The sequence below is a fragment of the Neophocaena asiaeorientalis genome, unplaced genomic scaffold (genome assembly GCF_003031525.2).
Source record: "Neophocaena asiaeorientalis asiaeorientalis breed wild unplaced genomic scaffold, Neophocaena_asiaeorientalis_V1.1 scaffold124, whole genome shotgun sequence".
Lineage (NCBI taxonomy): Eukaryota > Metazoa > Chordata > Mammalia > Artiodactyla > Phocoenidae > Neophocaena > Neophocaena asiaeorientalis.
This window is the reverse complement of record NW_020174135.1, coordinates 7,325,198-7,342,138: the sequence shown is the minus strand read 5'-3', so window position 1 is coordinate 7,342,138 and position 16,941 is coordinate 7,325,198. Positions and strand designations below refer to the sequence as shown.

General features: G+C 40.5%; 1 protein-coding gene across 1 annotated transcript in view; it reads left to right on the top strand.

The window, feature by feature from the left end:
• The window catches only part of DOK6 (docking protein 6), a 398,603-nt gene extending 384,174 nt beyond the window's left edge, over positions 1 to 14,429 (top strand). The window contains exon 8 of the mRNA XM_024754918.1: positions 14,290 to 14,429. Coding sequence (XP_024610686.1) covers positions 14,290 to 14,429 — 140 coding nt within the window. The remainder of the gene's footprint in view (positions 1 to 14,289) is intronic.
• Positions 14,430 to 16,941: the final 2,512 nt, after the last annotated feature.

The following is a 16,941-nucleotide window of genomic DNA, read 5'->3' as shown; positions in this document are numbered from 1 at the left end:
AATGTCCGTATTCATTCTTTCTTTCTCACATGTCATGGAGTTATTCAGCTCTCTCTATGAAACTGTCCTACTGGTCACTATCATGAAATTATTTCATTAAGATATGATGTGTATTTCAGATGATGAAGAACTTCACTGAAACTTAGAGTGTTACTAAATAATAAGTCATTGTAAAAATCCACCAAAAACTGGTAGTCACTGCCATTATCGTGAGAATCATTAAATATCACTATTTATTAACATTGTCAAGAACTGTGGACAGTCTAAGATTTCACCCCACATGCCAGCTGGCCAGTAAGCCTGCCGCAGTTTCATGGATGCTGGCAGAACACAAGAGGCCGCTGGATCAGAGACTAAGGACCTTATAGCACTGGCCAGAGTATCTGCATTTATGTTGCTTTCCTGAGTCCCATTTCTTACAGGGAGATGAAAAGAAGGTCAGGTGACACCCACATATGAAGTAGGCTGTGTTACAGGGGAGGAACCACAAGCATAGGGAGCCCCAGTATTTTATAGTGGGTGATTATACAGCCTGAACTTTGTCCCTGAGGGAGACACTATCCTTACTTCATGGGACATAAGCAAATCTTCCCTTTTCTCCAGAGGGAGACACTTGCTCCATTTTTCAGAAGAAGGCCATCCGTGCTCACAAAACATGCAGAGACGCAAGAGGCTCATGGAGGATCGTCTACCAACAAACTTTCACTTCCTCATTTTTTCACTAAACTCGCATCTGTTCAGATCTTTTAAAACGTTTTCAATTGGTACATTTGTTGGGGTCAGTGTATTATAATGAAGCTAAAAATAATCATTTCCTTATTCTCCTATTTATACCTACAGCATACATTTGACAATCACATTTAGCCTTAAATTGTTATTAAAATTCTAATTTTAAAAAGGATTGTCATTTCCCCATTAGCCAGGACCAGGCGACATCATTAAATTATTTTGATTCAACAAAATAATTACTGACCATCAAAGACGTGCGAGGCAATCGATGAGATATCGGTCCCTCTCTCTATCTCCTATTTGCACAGAGTGAGCTGCTGCATGCATTTTTCATAGTTTTATTCATTAATATTTACTGAGTTCCTGCTGTGAGCCTGGCATTTTACAAGGTTCCAAAGACAAAGGTAAATAAGCTTCCTTTCCTCAAGTTCAGGGTAAAAGCTCACAGAAGAGACACCAAGGTGACGCGTTAAGAGATGAGCAAGAGGTATATAGGAGGTGCTAAGAAAGTGTAGCAGGGGCTTCCCTGGTGGCACAGTGGTTAAGAATCCGCCTGCCAATGCAGGCGACAGGGGTTCAAGCCCTAGTCCAGGAAGATCCCACGTGCCGCGGAGCAACTAAGCCCGTGCACCACAACCACTGAGCCTGCGCTCTAGAGCCCGTGAGCCACAACTACTGAAGCCCATGCGCCTGGAGCCCGTGCTCCACAATGAGAAGCCCGCGCACCACAACGAAGAGTAGCCCCCGCTCGCCGCAACTAGAGAAAGCCTGCGTGCAGCAACAAACACCCAACGCCGCCGAAAATAAACAAGATAAAAATGAAAAAAAAGCACAGCAGACTCAGGCTGGGTGAGATGGTGCCAGGCTTCCAAGATGGATTCTTCAAGAAAAACAGGAATTAGCCTGAAAGAGCTGAGCACAATGGAGTGTGAGGGTGGACATTCCAAGCAGAGAAAGAAGCCCATGCCATGGGTCAGGGAGCCTCTTTAGCTGGGAACTGTGTGTCCTTTAGAAAGAGGCCGTGAAAGCGGAGGTGGAGGCTGGAAAAAGCTGGAGCTGGAGAAGTGAGCACAGTTCAAGTCAGAGTCCTTAGGGGCAGTTCCAATATATTTATACACATATATAGGAAAGAGTTTAAGGGTAACAATGTGGTTAAAAGGAAGCCCTGGAGGATTTGTCTTGAAACCGTATTTGTAAGCAAAGCAATGTTTTTACATGGATTTTTTACTGGAGAGGAGTGGAACTGATGGATTTTGTACATGAGGGTCGAGTAAAGAACCCACAAATTATACCCTTGTCACCACCACTGAGAACCTTAAGTACTTAAGTACCATGCGGGAGAGTTTGCATTTACCCTGAACAGGTGTGCAGCGGGGTGGACACCACTGGTCAGGAAGACCAGCTGGCTGGCTATGGCCATAAGCCTGATGAGATTCAGGGCAGAGGTAGGGAGCATGAAGAAAATAAGTGGATTCAAGAGGTTTTGAAGAGGTAGAAACTGCAGGACTTAGTGGCTGATGGCAGGAGGGGAGATGACAGCAAAGCACGGAGACCAGGATGGCTCACAGTCCTCTGACCTGGGCTGGGTTGATGGGTGCCATTCACTGAAATAGTAAGTACAGGAGGACAGGAAATCGGGCAGGGAAGAATGGTGGGTTCAGTGTTGAAATACCACCTGTCAGTAACGGACAAGTTTTTGTTTTCTGGCCATGCTCTCCTGTTTAATTGATGAATGCCAAGTTGAAGAGGCACAAAGGTTTTCCCCATTTTAAAAGCCTCTCATTCTTTGTCTGTAGGTGACAGAGAACATTGCAGCGATCAGATCTCCAGCTGCTGGGCTTTCCCAAACGGGAACCCCAAGACAACTCACCTTTCCCTCCTCCATTTTTAGAAATAAATTCTTTCTTCAATTTATCAGAGCCTAGTTATTTAGTAAATTCAACAATATCCAGAAACCCATTTCAAATAAAAGGGAAGCAAAACGAAGGCATTACTACAACATATTGGGATCTACTCCCCGCACTGGTTTAGTTACACTGTCCCACTTCATCTCCACTGCTCAGGTGGAGTCCCTAGGACTGTTCTCATTTCACAGATAAAGAGGAACCTCAGGCTTCAGCTACAGTCAGGACTCTGTCACTCAAGTCTATCACACCCTGAATTATATTCTTTAACTTTCCTGTGTTCCCCATACAATTTCACTACAAAGTTTCTAAAAGGTGTGTAGTATTTTGCCGTCTCAGTCTTGTTTCTAAACCTGCTGAAACCATTTAAATTATCTGTATTGTAACTCTGCTCAAGGCTTAAGGCTAGTAAAGTCTGCGAGTCTGGCAGAATCAGCAGTTCTCAAGGTCCCATCTCTGGTCTACCAGGCACTTCTTTCACAACTGAGAGGAATACATTTCTTACGCAGCTAAACTTCTCCAATTTTCTTTCTGAGAATTACATTTCTAATCTCCTGATTGAAAGGAACAGGAGGGCCTATTTACTATGGCCGAATTCATACAATACTGGTACCAAATTCTCAGGTCAAGCAAAAATGCTCTCCTTTCTCAGCGCCCTCCTGGTCCTTTCTCTAGAATTCCGAACTTCTAGCTCCTGAGAGATGCCTGTTCTTTGTCTTAGTTGTTACACTCATCTTCACTGAGAGATTCTTTCATTATCATTTCATTGGATTTATGTTTGGAACGACTTGTCTACCAAAAAAAAAATGTTTTAAGTAAAATACATATGACTGAAGATCAAAAGTTGTAATCATTATAGTACTACCAGCCTGAAATATATGTATACGTATGTGTGTATATACATATGCATGTGTGTGTATATATGTGTGTATTCATATGTCTATATATATGATACATCCAACCAAAGCACGTAGAAAATGTACTCACATTGGGCAGACTTAAGTAAAAATATAATTTCCTTTAAAATTTTTAACAAAAATAGTTTTCTGACCACTTCAAGCCCACTCACCACCACTGTCATGACCCCTCAGTGAATCAATCCAGGCTGAAATGTTCTCTAACATGTAAACGGTAGCTAATAAACACTTTCCTGACAGGGTCATACTAAAATTGAGGCTCCACAGGACTGAATGTTGTCCAGCTTTAGAGGAGTTAAAACCCAGAATTTGATTCTTTTCGACTTGGTGTCAAAAACTGACAAATGACCCTTTATTTTAACTTCAGCTGCTTTCATACCGATCTCCCAATTCGAACTACTTTCCTAGATTTCTTTCTAGTGGTTTTTAATGCTTATTTTTTCACTGGCTTTTCAAGGTCTTTGTAATTTATTTTTATATATAGTGTAGGAAAGAATATAAACTAATATGTTTCCTTAGAGAGCTGGCCAAATTTCCCAGTACTAGAAATTTTTAAAATTTGATAGAATTAGAGACTTATGTAGAGGCATAAAGACTCAAGGAAACATAAAGCTTTTCTGTCTTTGACTTAGTTAATTAGGAAATGTTAATTTTTATATGATTTACCAATTTGAGTCAATGTTATTAATTATGTAAACATAAACGGTTTCCATAAAAATATTACGCGCTACAGCAGTAGTGAAATTGAGTGAATTTGGTAACACTGGCCAACTCACTGTCATGGACATAATCCAAGAACAATCCAGATGGATTACTGACCACAACTTCCTAAGATTTAGCCTTTTATTCTATTAAGTGATTGTTAAATATTTAAAAAAATAAGCGATAGAAACTAACATTTCTGACTTTCACAATTATAAAATCAAAGTAAAACATATAAAGAAATAAAGACTCTTGGAAAAAAACAGTGAATATCCATGTTCTCACAGTCAAGTAACATGAAATAAAGTTAATTCAGATTATCCTGTGCTCTTCTGAAAATCAATATAACTGAGGGAATTAAAAGAAAAAAAAGTTATGAGGCCTGCTTGCTCCCTTGCCTCTAAAATATGATTTTGTTTGCCAAATCATGCCCTTTTCTCTGTTGTGCTGACCGCGGGGTAGCCTTAACCTTCTGGGGTGAGTGAAGAGTTTCAAGGCAGCAGCCTGGATTCCAACACTGGTGTCTGCGCACCCAGGAGAGAGAGTGTAAGGGGACTGATCCTATAGGGCTGCCAGGTGGATTAAGTAAATCAACATAAGTGAAACATCTGACACTTCCTGGTACACTGTTACTGCTCAGTATTAATGACCGCTAATACCATGAGTCAAGCACTCGGATACTTGATGTATGATTGCATCCCACCCAAGGTCACCTGGTGAGGCTAGGACACGCCTTAGAGCCTGTGCTCTCAACCCTTCCCTGTCCTGGCCTGTTTTCAGTGAAATCATTACAGGTAACGTGACGTTGTAAAATGGCAATAATTCTACAAACATTTTCTAGCCTTTAGACATTAGTACTCAATATTAAACAATAACTGATGAAAATATATTTCAATCTCTCACAGAGTAAAAATAAAATAAAGATAACTAATTAAAAATTAAAAGCTAACCAGGGGTTAAAATGATTTTCACTGCTGTCTCTGGGTACAACGGTGATAAAATGCCTAATAAGGATTCCTCAACCTGCCTAGAAAAGTAATTTGGATTTTTCGCAGCAGTTTCTCATAAAACAGAAGAAATGTCCACAGAACACGTCCTTTGTCCTATACTCCTGGACTCCATTTTCACGAATCTCAGACCTCCTATTCTCTATTTATCTGGATATTTTCAATACCAATACAGACACTGCAATCTCGACTTTCCAGGAAGTGCTACTAGCCAGAAACTATCTAGGCTTCAGATTTCCAGGTTCTGAAATTACTGCAGTTTATTGATTGTATAATGAGAACGCAGAGTATTGAATTTAACTATAGTAAGAAATATTTGTAGGTCTTTCTCAATGACAATGAATGTCCTCAACTCCTCACCACACCCAACCATTCTGGCCTAATTCTTCTCTAGGTCGGTACCGGCAGTTTCCAACGCTCCCACTGGACCTGGAAGAATGTGGATGAGTTGGAGAAAATCAGGAAGAATTATAAGTAAACCCTAGGAAATGCACAGAAAACCAGAGGCTTCTTTTTCTCTTTGCACTGCCTTCTGTGAGAAATTGTTCTATCTGGGGCTAAATTTAATCTATCAGATGTGTGATGGTGGGAAAAGATTGATTACAGCTCCTCTGTCGTCTCACTGAATGAGCGAGCTTTTGAACCGCAAATCCGATCCAATCACTCATCTTTAAATCATTCAAAAGTTTTCTATCATCCATTAAAAAAGTATCCAATTGGCTTCATAAGATATAACGGACTCTCCAGGGTGTGTCCCCTCCCCACGTCCATATCTCATCTGCTGCAACTCACCATCTGGAATCTTCTCTCTCATCGTTAGCATCACGAGGGCCTAATTCCTGATGGTGAGACACAGAGTCTGAAAGCCATGACCATTTGGGCACTGTGGTCTTATACTGACAAACAAAATATTTACAAATCTAAGAAGACAAAATATTTACAAATCTAAGACAAAACTTTGTTTGTGATTATCAGAATGTTTCCCAGATCTCTGAAAAATCAACCTAGTCATTACTAGAAGGAAAAATTCTAGGTGAAGTTCTACAGAGAATGAGATGAAATCAGACGTGTCGAGTGCTAAGCAGATTTTTGGACACTTAAACTCATTTCAGAGGTCCTCAGACTAAATGCAAGCTTAACCTTGTATCTACCGCAGAATAAAACTGTGCTACGTTCTATGAAAACCTGACAGTAAATTTTCAATAATTTTGTCAATCTTCCTCATATTTAGTCTTTTTTACAAACTTCCTCCTATGTAAACTTATGTGACGTTCAATATTTTTTCTAGAACATTTCTGTCGTAACTCAAATCTCTAACTATACATTACGTAGGGAAGTCCCATGCTCTTGGAAAAGTGTTTCTATGCATTCGTTTAAAATCTTTAGAAAAGAATTATATCAAATAAAAATTTCCACTTTCTCCCTAAGATACCATCTTGAGGACGATCAGCTGGAAAGTATTCTTGTTATTGATTTGCAGGAGATTAACGTGACTTTTCAGTAAACTTGTTAAAATACCTCAGATTATAGTTCTGGGGATCTCAACCTGAACTGGGCACACCCTACTTCACGATCCTGAATAGTTCCTTGATTGCTAAAACTTTCTATATATAATATATTCATAAGTGGGAACAAAGATGTATCAATATATAACTTATTTTTATTAACATTATATTCCAAATTTTATACCTAAACCCTTGAAAATTGCAATGAAAAATTTATATCTCAAAAACTAAACAAAAAACTGAATTTTTATTTAATGAGATTTTCCCATTCCTCAAAAAACTGAATTTTTATATTTTCCCATTCCTCTTGTTGAGCAACACTGATGAATTTTTATTCCATGTGTTCTCTACTCAGTTTCAACTTAGATTATCCCATGTTAATGTTTACCATTTTAGTAGCTGCCACAGATTGCTTATACCTTCCACAACTATTCAAATGCATTCTGCTAACAGCGAAGGGTTCAGCTAAGTTTTGTGAAGAGATCAGTTATAGAAAATTAATATCACAGTTGTAGTAAATTAATATCCCAATAGGTAATTAAAATACATGAGAAATGAAATGCAAGCAACAGGAAAAAATGAATGCTACATCAACCAGAATAATAGATAGAAGGCTATTTTTAGTCCAGAGAATTTATGAAATGGGTATTAAAAATGTAATTCTGTATGAATCAAATTAAACCATCTTTAAAACAAAGTATTATAAACTATATTGTGTTCGATATTTTTCAGTATTAGAATGCAGCTGCTAACCCACCAGGCTCTTTATAACTGGAGGCTGGGTACTACACAGAATTAAATAATACGCATTTTCCCATTCAAACATTTCTAATTTTTAAAGATATGAGTAAAGGATACTTAGATGTCCATTTATGAAACAAGCAAAAAAGGTCCATAGTTTTAGGGGTGAAAGTGCCATTATTAATAACAATAAATGTATGAATGTATATTAAAGAAAGGAGAACAAGAGAGGGAAAGGAAAAGGGAAAAGAAAGCTTTTGCAAATTAAAATTAGAACAGTAAAATCTTTTTTATAATTTAGTAAGCTTGGAAGAGAAGGTTAAGCAAACCTCAAATCTCCCACAAAATAAAGCAGCAAAAAAGAGAGTGAAAATAAAAAAGATTGGAAAATTATAAGATCAGAACAGCACTGGAACATATAAATAATAGATGGTTAGAGAAAGAGAACAGAAGTGGGAGAAAGAGAGCAGAGAAAAATGGTGGAAGGGAAATAATTAACAAAAATTATAATAATAATCCAGAAGTATTTCCCAGAAATGAGACACCTTGGTTCCCTGATTGAAAAATAAAATCTCATAAAGTATTTGGAAAAATACTAACACCATGACACATCATTTTGAACCTCATAACAAAGGATCAATGCCAGGCACTATTGCAAATGCTTTGTTTCTACTTCAGTAGCAGGTTGTGAAGATTAAATGAACTAGTGGGCTGTGTGTGTGTAGTGCTCGCACGCTCGTGTGCATATACCATGATACAGTACCCCTGCTCTTAGTGTTAATATTGTATTGTATAAACACTAATGTAATACACCATTAGACTGTGCTATTATGAAATAACTCTTTGAACACATGATCCTATTGGTAGAAACTATTATAATTGCCATTTTACACTTGAGGAACTCGAAGGACAGAACAGTAAAGGGACAGAGTGGGAACTCAAACACAAGTCGTCCTCCTTCAGAGCCAGCACAATTAACCATCACACAATACAGGATCCTTAACTTAGGGCATGAACCAAGAGAGATTCCCAATAAATTAAAAAGCTAAAGATAGCAAAAGAAATTTATGAAAATATAAAAAGAACTTATAAGAAAATATTTTAATAATCTTGTGATGAAGACAGACTTATTTCAAGACACAAAATCAGAACACCAACACTTGACTACAAAATTTAAATACTTTATGTAGCAAAAGGAAATTAAACAATAAGATGCAATTCTTCATCCTTCAACCTGGCAACATTTTTAGTCTAATTAATATCCAGATCATCTAATGTTAAGATACAAAGTACTCTTATACCCTCCAAGTGGGAATGTAAGCTAGTGCAATGCACATTGAGTTTATATCAGAAACAGTGGCATAAAACAACCATTAAAATTTTTCTTTTTTTGACAATTTGAAGGATGAAAAATTACATGTCATGTTTAACCATTTTATGTAATCTTAAGCCAAATTACATAATTTCACTAGCAAGTACAAATACCTCCCAGAGAAAAGGTCAAGAAAATAATAATCCCTAACAAAAGAAAAGGTGTCACCTACATTTTCTCAGATTAATGTCTCCTGATTAATTTTAGTTATTATAAAATGAATGGACTACGGACTGAACTGTGTCCCCCAAAGTTCACAGGCTGGAGCCCTAACTCCAAATATAACTGTATTGGAAATCAGGCCTTTAAGGAGGCAATTAAGGTTAAATAATATCCTATGGGTTGGACCCAGATCTAACAGGATTAGTGTCCTTATAAGAGAAAGAGACCCCAGGAAAGTCCACACAGAGAAAAGCACCAGTGAGGACCCCCTGCCAGCCCAGGAGAGAGTTCTGCCAGCACCTTGACCTCAGACTGGCCTCTGGGACTATGAGAAAATACATATCTGTTGTTTAAGCTACCCAGTCTTAAAGAATTGATATGAGGATTTTTTAAAATAATATTTCTAAGGTAGTTAGCATAGAAATATGTGCTCAACGAACAGTAGTTATTCCATCATGGCTTTTCGTTTCCAAATCACTTTCTGTCTGCTTTGAAACCCATGGTCTTCATTCCCCGGTGGTTCACATGCACTGAACCGAGCCTCAATTCCCCCCAGCAAATCTATTCAAGGGTCATGGAGCTCCTGGGACCCTGGAATCCCCACAGGCATTTCTGGAGCACATCCCTAGGAGAGCACAAAGATCGACCAAAACATAGTCCGCTTTGAACTGTAATTAGAACTGAGGAAAATGCAAATGCAGCTTATAGAAGAGCCACTGACTACAGGTCCTGAGCATTTCCAAGCGTGACTAATACATGGTAGGTTTTTACTAAGAGACTGGAGATGGCCCTTGTTGCTTCCACCTCCTGTCTGGTTTCACCTTTTACCTGGCTGCAAGGTAAACATACAAGTTTTAAACATCCCATAAAAACCTGCTGGCCCCAGATTCACTGCAGTGAGAGCCCTTAAGCCCTCTGCTTTGCACCCCAACTTATTCTTCCATTCCCTCCTCCAGTACCCAGGCCTGATCTGCCATCTGCCCTCTCCGAACAAGGGGTTTCTAGCCTCGGGAATCAGCATCCCCGCTGTGTCCACCTAGTCCTGACTGTTGCTGATGCCTTGGTCCAGGCTGCTCCCTTCCTCAGGAGGCAACTGTTCTACTTGGGGTTTCTTCCTGCTTTGTTTTGCTTGTTTTATTATTTAAAGGGACGACACTCTTTCCTGTCCCCCAGATTCTAACAAACTAATAAAACACACAAATTCACGTCAGCACGTAGCATTACTGGGGCATCGCCTCTTACCAATTAATGACCACAAGTTTTATGCTTTGGGAATCTTCTGACTTCCTTCCAAAACAAGTTCCTTTATATTTTATGTAAAGAATAAAATCGGTGTTAGTAAGTATGGAAAACTAGAAGCTGGCAGAAAGAGGATGAGCGGTGGTAACTGTACCAGGCAGTAAAGTACTGCTTCATCCCTCAGGAAAGAGAAGATATCTACAAGAGCCTGCCATTCCTCACTTTTGCTCCTAGGTGTGATGTGACTCTCTAGTCCTGCATCCCGACTTGGTAGTGATTTTCTACTGCATTGTGTTCCATCTAGTTTATTCCTGGTTTGAATCTTTCATGATGCGGCAGGAAGTTTTCCTTCTATGGCTAGAGTCACTTCACCTTTCTTGTCACGTGGTACTCTTCAGTTTCCAGGAGAAGTCATGTAATTTTGTTAGAATAAACAAATGTCTTAAATGCCTCTGTGTCCAACATATGTCCTTCCTTTTGGAGTGGACCCATGTTTCTCCATCTGGGGCTCATATACTTGCCATGGAGGGAAGGGGGTAGGGGATGGTATGAAGTGTCATTTCAGAGTATACTTCAAACCACCAGGTAAATATGATATGTTTCTCTCCCATGTTACCCGAATATATGGGTAGAAAATATTATTTTCTATTAAAACAGACATGAATATACAATGGAGTAGAAATGAAAATTCAAAAGGACTTTTAAGATAGACTGATGGCTATGAACAAATTTGTGACTTTTAAATTGCAGCATCCCCCAGATGCCCAGAGTCTGTCTTTCAGGGGATGGTCCGGAGGGGAAAGTTTAGGAAGGATTTAAATAGGGTCTCTGTTGAGTGGAATGAACAGGTCTAGTCCAGCAAGTTTTTAATTTAAGCCACAAAGTAGATTTGTTTTGTTTTGTTTTCATCAACGGTGCCTAAGGGCACAATTCAAATAAATGTTGAGAAAGTGATTAATTACTTCTCTCTTTTGTTCTCATACTCATTATTGCCAAAATCAAACAGCACTTATTAAGCCTTCATATGTTCAGCTCTGATTGAGGTATGTTATTTTTGTGATAAGCAGAAACAGCATCATTTGTGAACTGTCTGTAAAGAAATGGTTGTGGTAAGAAAAAACATCATTTAATCTCCGATTAGACTAGAAATTGTTTGTAGAGGAGATGAAGAAATCTTCAAGATGACCTTGAAGGAAAATAATATTCCAAACCTGTCACAGTGAGAACAGCGTACTGCGAGGGTACACAAAGCATAGACATTGAACAAGAAAATGGACAAGAGTGTGGACACATTCAGCATAGAAAGAAGGGATAAAAACTAACGTTTATTGGGTACCTACCATCCCAGGTGTCTTCCTGTATGTTGTTTTGTTTAACCCTCAAAATACCTTAGGAAAGTATGTTCTTTCCATGCAAAAAAAATGAGGCTCAGGAAGGGATGGTAGAGCTGGATTTTGGACTCAGCAATTTCAGAGTCTTTGGTGGTGGTGTCTACACACTCCGTGGAGCAGAGGTCTCTGGTGATCGTTGAAGTGTACAGTTCTGTAACCAGTTCTAAGCTCCGCTGGCGTCCTGCTCCGATCCCATACAGCACTGGCTGTGCGGACCCTTCATCTGATGTTTACTGTTATCTATCCTTGTCTGATGACCATTCCCAAGGCAGCTTGTGAACTCTGGAAACTCACGAACCATGGCTTTCATTACTTTGTCTTCCCTGTGGAGTCCTGAATTATTTTAGTAGATGCTTGGCAAATTTTAGTTGCATGACTGAAGTTTTACCCCCAAGATTCTAGATTCTGTGTGCATAGGCAAGGACTCTTCCATATTCACGACTTAAACCTTAGCCTTTAGACCACAAGTAATGTGAATTAAAGGTGTGCTCTCGCCGCATTGCTCTCTTTCAGATATTTGTAACATTTTTTTAAATGACAGGATAAAACCCAGGCCAGGAACATGGTCTTAATATTAGTATTTCCAACTGGTTTGTGCTCATGAACGCCAGTCTCTTCTCTTACGGGAACTGAACTATCATCCAGCAAGTCAATGGTGAGATAAGGAGGCAAACTGTTAAAATTTTAAGTGATGTTCCCCATATCGGATTAGTGTATCACAACCTTGTCGTATAAGCATCATGTCAAAAGGCCACCTCCTCAGGGAAGCCTTCATGGACTGCCCCCTATGGATGGCCGTGCTGGAGAGAGTCCCTCATGGCATCTGTCTCTTGCTGTGGGGATGCATTTAACATGTATGAATTTAATTGATACACATTGATTTAATACTCAAAAGCACCATATTATACCATTATTGTCATCCAGAATGTGCAGATAAGGAAACTGCGAAACCCAGAGACCAAGTAAGTCTCTCAAGATCAGTTACAATGAGTTCGCCACAGGGGCAGCACGTGTGCCCGGAGCTCTAACTCCTAAGTCCCCAAGCTGATCTCGCCTCTAACGGCCGAACCCTCCTGCCTACCCCCAGCTTCGTCTTCCTCATTGCCTCCTCAGGGTCCTATAGCAAAGAGAAGACACACTTAGCTGAGATTTTATCAGAATTTGATGATGGAATTCAATTGGACCCTTGAATCAGCTGTCGGTCCAATTACTGAATCAGTAAGGAGATGTGAGAGATGGCAACGGCAAGGCAGCCCTGCCCCCCTCAGGCCTGAAGGAGCACGGAAAGGCAATGGGGTTTCTGGACCCTGGGAGAGGGAGGGAAGGGAGCAGAAAGGTCTGGAAACTGAGAAGCAGGAGGCTGGGTGGCAGAAGCGCAGGAGCAGACGGGACGGCCTCAGTAGGAGACGCCCAGGCCTCTCCTCCCTGACCTGCCGCTGAGTCTTAACAAGAGAACCAGGCCAACAGTGAAACTAACATGATTTTTATCTCCAAAGCAAGAGTTTGCTCTCAGGACTTTTTAACACTGAGGTTCTACCACTTTAATTACCTTTTTATTGCCCAATGCATTTGCATTTCCTCCCTGGATCCCAAGCTTCAGACTCGACCCGGACAGATTCCGAGTCACCAAACACACCTGACGATGAAAACTGGCTTAGTGCATGACCTTGCGAACGCCAGCCCCACCTGAGGAGCCTGATGAGATGTTTGATGTTTCTGTGTTAATCATCTTCCCTGGATTCCTCACCACAGAGACGAGAAAACATATAAACCAAACTCAATAGTCTCTTGCTTTGAGTGAAATAGCTCCGAGAGGCCAGAACACACTGTATCTAGTTTTTCTTCTCTCCCCACTGAGCTCATCCATTAGATAATCATTCTCACCTGTGAAGAACAATTACTGACTGATTGAGAAGGATGGGGAGACCCCTGGGAAGTTCACCTGAAGCCCTAGAACGCATCCTTTCTCCCTACGTTGTTAGCATTCTGCTAGTTTTCCAGTAATCATTTCTGGATTTTGCATTAAACAAATTTCTCATCGCAGGGGTGCATCTGAATTATAAAATCACAGAAATAAATTTCCTATAAGACTTAACTTTGAGGCCATTTTAGTAACCATGAAGGTTTATCGTTTGGGTTAACCATATCACGAAGCGGGCTCAGTTACTCACAAACCCGCCAGGCGAAGCCAGGGCCTGAAACGCAATCATTGTGAAAGCTTCTTCCTGATAATTGATGGCGACGGGTTAGGATAAAGTGTAGTCTGCCTGCTCAAAAGGTTTTTATAAGTATGTCATTTGCTTCTGTACGCTGAAAAGTGAGTCTCAAAGAAAAGAAAGCGCTTACAGGCTCTCCGGCAAAAACAGCTTTTTTTTTTTTTTTTTTTTGGAAAAGCTTTTTGTGCTTTTGTTCCAAAGGTTGAAGTAGAGTACAAGTCTGAGATCCCTAGCTCTCTGGCATCCAGAATTTTTGAGAAGACACACTAAGGAAACTATTGAGCCCTGCATACATTTTTAACTCACCAAGGAACCAGGCGCCGTTTCTCCATTTTTACCTACTCACCTCGCGCTTTTCGGAGTCAGTTTCTTGGTACAGCTCTCCTTCCTTTTTGTCTCTCCAGGTCACGGGTTTGGGTCCTCGAAGATGTCACGCGCACAGACGTTTCCCAGCTACGCCTCGGAGCAGAGCGAAGAGACACAGCCGTCCTTGTCCCGGTCCAGCAGCTACGGCTTCAGCTACAGCTCCAGCCTCATCCAATGACACCCAGAGAGATGCTGAGACCAGAGAGACAGTCTGTCCGGACCTGCCTGGGGGCCATCACGCCCTCTGCCTCGCGGAGGACCAATTGCAGGGAACATTGAAATGGGTTGGGTCTATCCCCGCTCCCAGTGGAAGGTTAAAAACTGGAGTTCTGCTTCCTTGATTCTGTGGCTAAGTCCTTTATTTATTGAGTTTCTTGCGGGGGAGTCTATGTTTTACAAAAATAGAATCCAAATCTTCTGAACAGTCATTTAAACAAAATCCTTTGAGTCTGACAGTAGCAGAAGCCTGGGCAGGGTGAGAAGTCGCCCACGCTGGACTATACCTGGGTGAAGGCATTGCCCCTGTCCTCCTGGCTCAGTCCTCCCACCTGAGGAGAGGTCTGTCCTTAGACAGAAAGGTGACCCACCACAAGTTCTGTGGCTTGGAGGGTTTCGACAGGGACAAATCCACTAAGCTCTACAAATGGCATCACAACTTTCCATATAAATAAGCCCAGTGACAAGGGAACACGCCCACGAAATTTAGAACACACTCTTAAGCAGGGCCTTGTAGCTCTATTCTGTGTGTGTGCTCTGTGTGTGTGTGTTGTGTGTGTGTCTGTAGACAAATATGGATATGGATATTGCTGTATCCATCTATATCTAACAAGTATATATCAATGTGTGCTGAGAGTGACAGCATATGCTCACTTAAATTGTTGAAAACTGTTATTTGGTGCATTAAAATTAAGGTTGTTATGTTGAATAGCTATTTTTAAAATAGTGCTGTAAAAAAAAAAAAGGCTTCTTATTAGCAAAGTATTTATGTAGTCATGTCTGCTCCTGTGAGAAACATAGGTGACGATGTGAAAAGGGGGACAACTTTGAAAGCGAAGGAACCAGTCTGGCTGTCTTGCACGTCACGTCACTGCACTGTCTTTCTGTTCAGTAATCCCTTGTTGGTGACGATGTTTCTCCCTTTGGCCCCCTCTGAGCTACGTGGGGAAGATTGGGTGTGATCCTCGATTGGCTTTCATTTAACCTCAAGGAAAAGAAGGACTGTAAATGACAATCTGTTTAAGAAAGAGATAAAAGTACACTTTAAATGAAATCAGACATTTTGCAGTCAGGAGACCAACAATAGGGACAGGACTGTAGGTATCATTTTATGTGTCACAGATGCTGTTCCCAGAGAGCCATCAGGGGCTTGTAATTTACTGTGTAACCAGAATTGGCTGGGCTTTACTTTCCTTTTATTGGATATGGGTTGGCTGGGATTATAAGAGAAAATAGACCCCCCCCCAAAAAAAAGTTTTTTTCATTCCTGAGACTAATGACAAACCTACTAGATTTAAAGGGACGTGGTGATTTCCACGTGAACTGGGGAAGTTTGGCTAATTTGGGTCAACATAGATATTTTTGCCCTTAGTTTTGGAGTTTACTCAAGTAAAAATAAAAATCATTCTGCCCGAATTATCTGATGCCACGTGCCTAAGATGGTCAGCTCATAAATACTCCAAAGGTGGATTTAAAGAACAGCAAGCCCAGGTCATGTAAGATGAAAACCTGATTTTTTTTTCAATATCAAAATTTTTTTAAGCTTTCAAAGTTAGTCTGTTGAAAGGGTACCTTTTTTGCTGATCTGTGATAAGGCTTTTTTTTCATCCATGTCCATAGCTTGAATGCAGAGTCACAATTCATTGTGGAGAGTTACTAGTGGTAAAAGAGGTATTCAGTCCCTCCGTGATAAATTTGCACTTATATCAACTGCCTAGATTTTCCACATCTCAGATAAGTCTGAAAATGCCCTCAAGATGCTAATCATAAGAGTTAATGTGGCTGTGAAAAATAATCCTAAGCTTTCAGGGATAAAAAGAAAATTACTCAAATGCTCTGCACTGTGAATGTTGCTGACACAGCAGAATAGCGGATGACTGGTTCCTGACGATGATACAGCCTTCCCTGAAATCCCAGCCTTCAGGGTTGAACACCTCTGAATTACTTTAGCACATGGCGTTTGCTTTTGAAATGCCGCTAGTGAAACACACCAGAGCAACTCCCAGCTGAGACCATTTGAGCACAGCTCCCAGTGGTGCCACGCTCAAAGCAAGCCTCTCGTGGCTCACTCGGTCGAGTTGTTGCTTACAGACCACAAGTTTCTACATGGAACTTAGGGGGACAGATCCTCAGGGGTCCTGGTATATGTCTCAGCTTTATTAATGTGCCAGAAGCACAGACAGCGGGTCCGGGGGGATTCTGCTAATTAGACGAGTCTGCTCTTGTGTCTGTTTGGTGGGAGACACGATTCCTGCATGAAGTAGTTTCCAGAACACTGTTTGCTTGTGATCATTACCAGTGAGTGTAACTGAGGGGGGGTCCCAAAGATCAGGCATAACCTTGGGCCGGTTCATTCAGAAAATAATGTCATAAAAAAGAGTCAGAGAGAAATTTCCTTCCCATGTCCTTAACCCAATCTCATCACAATGAGAATTATTCTGTAAAAGATTTCATGATAAATTTTTGGAGATTTA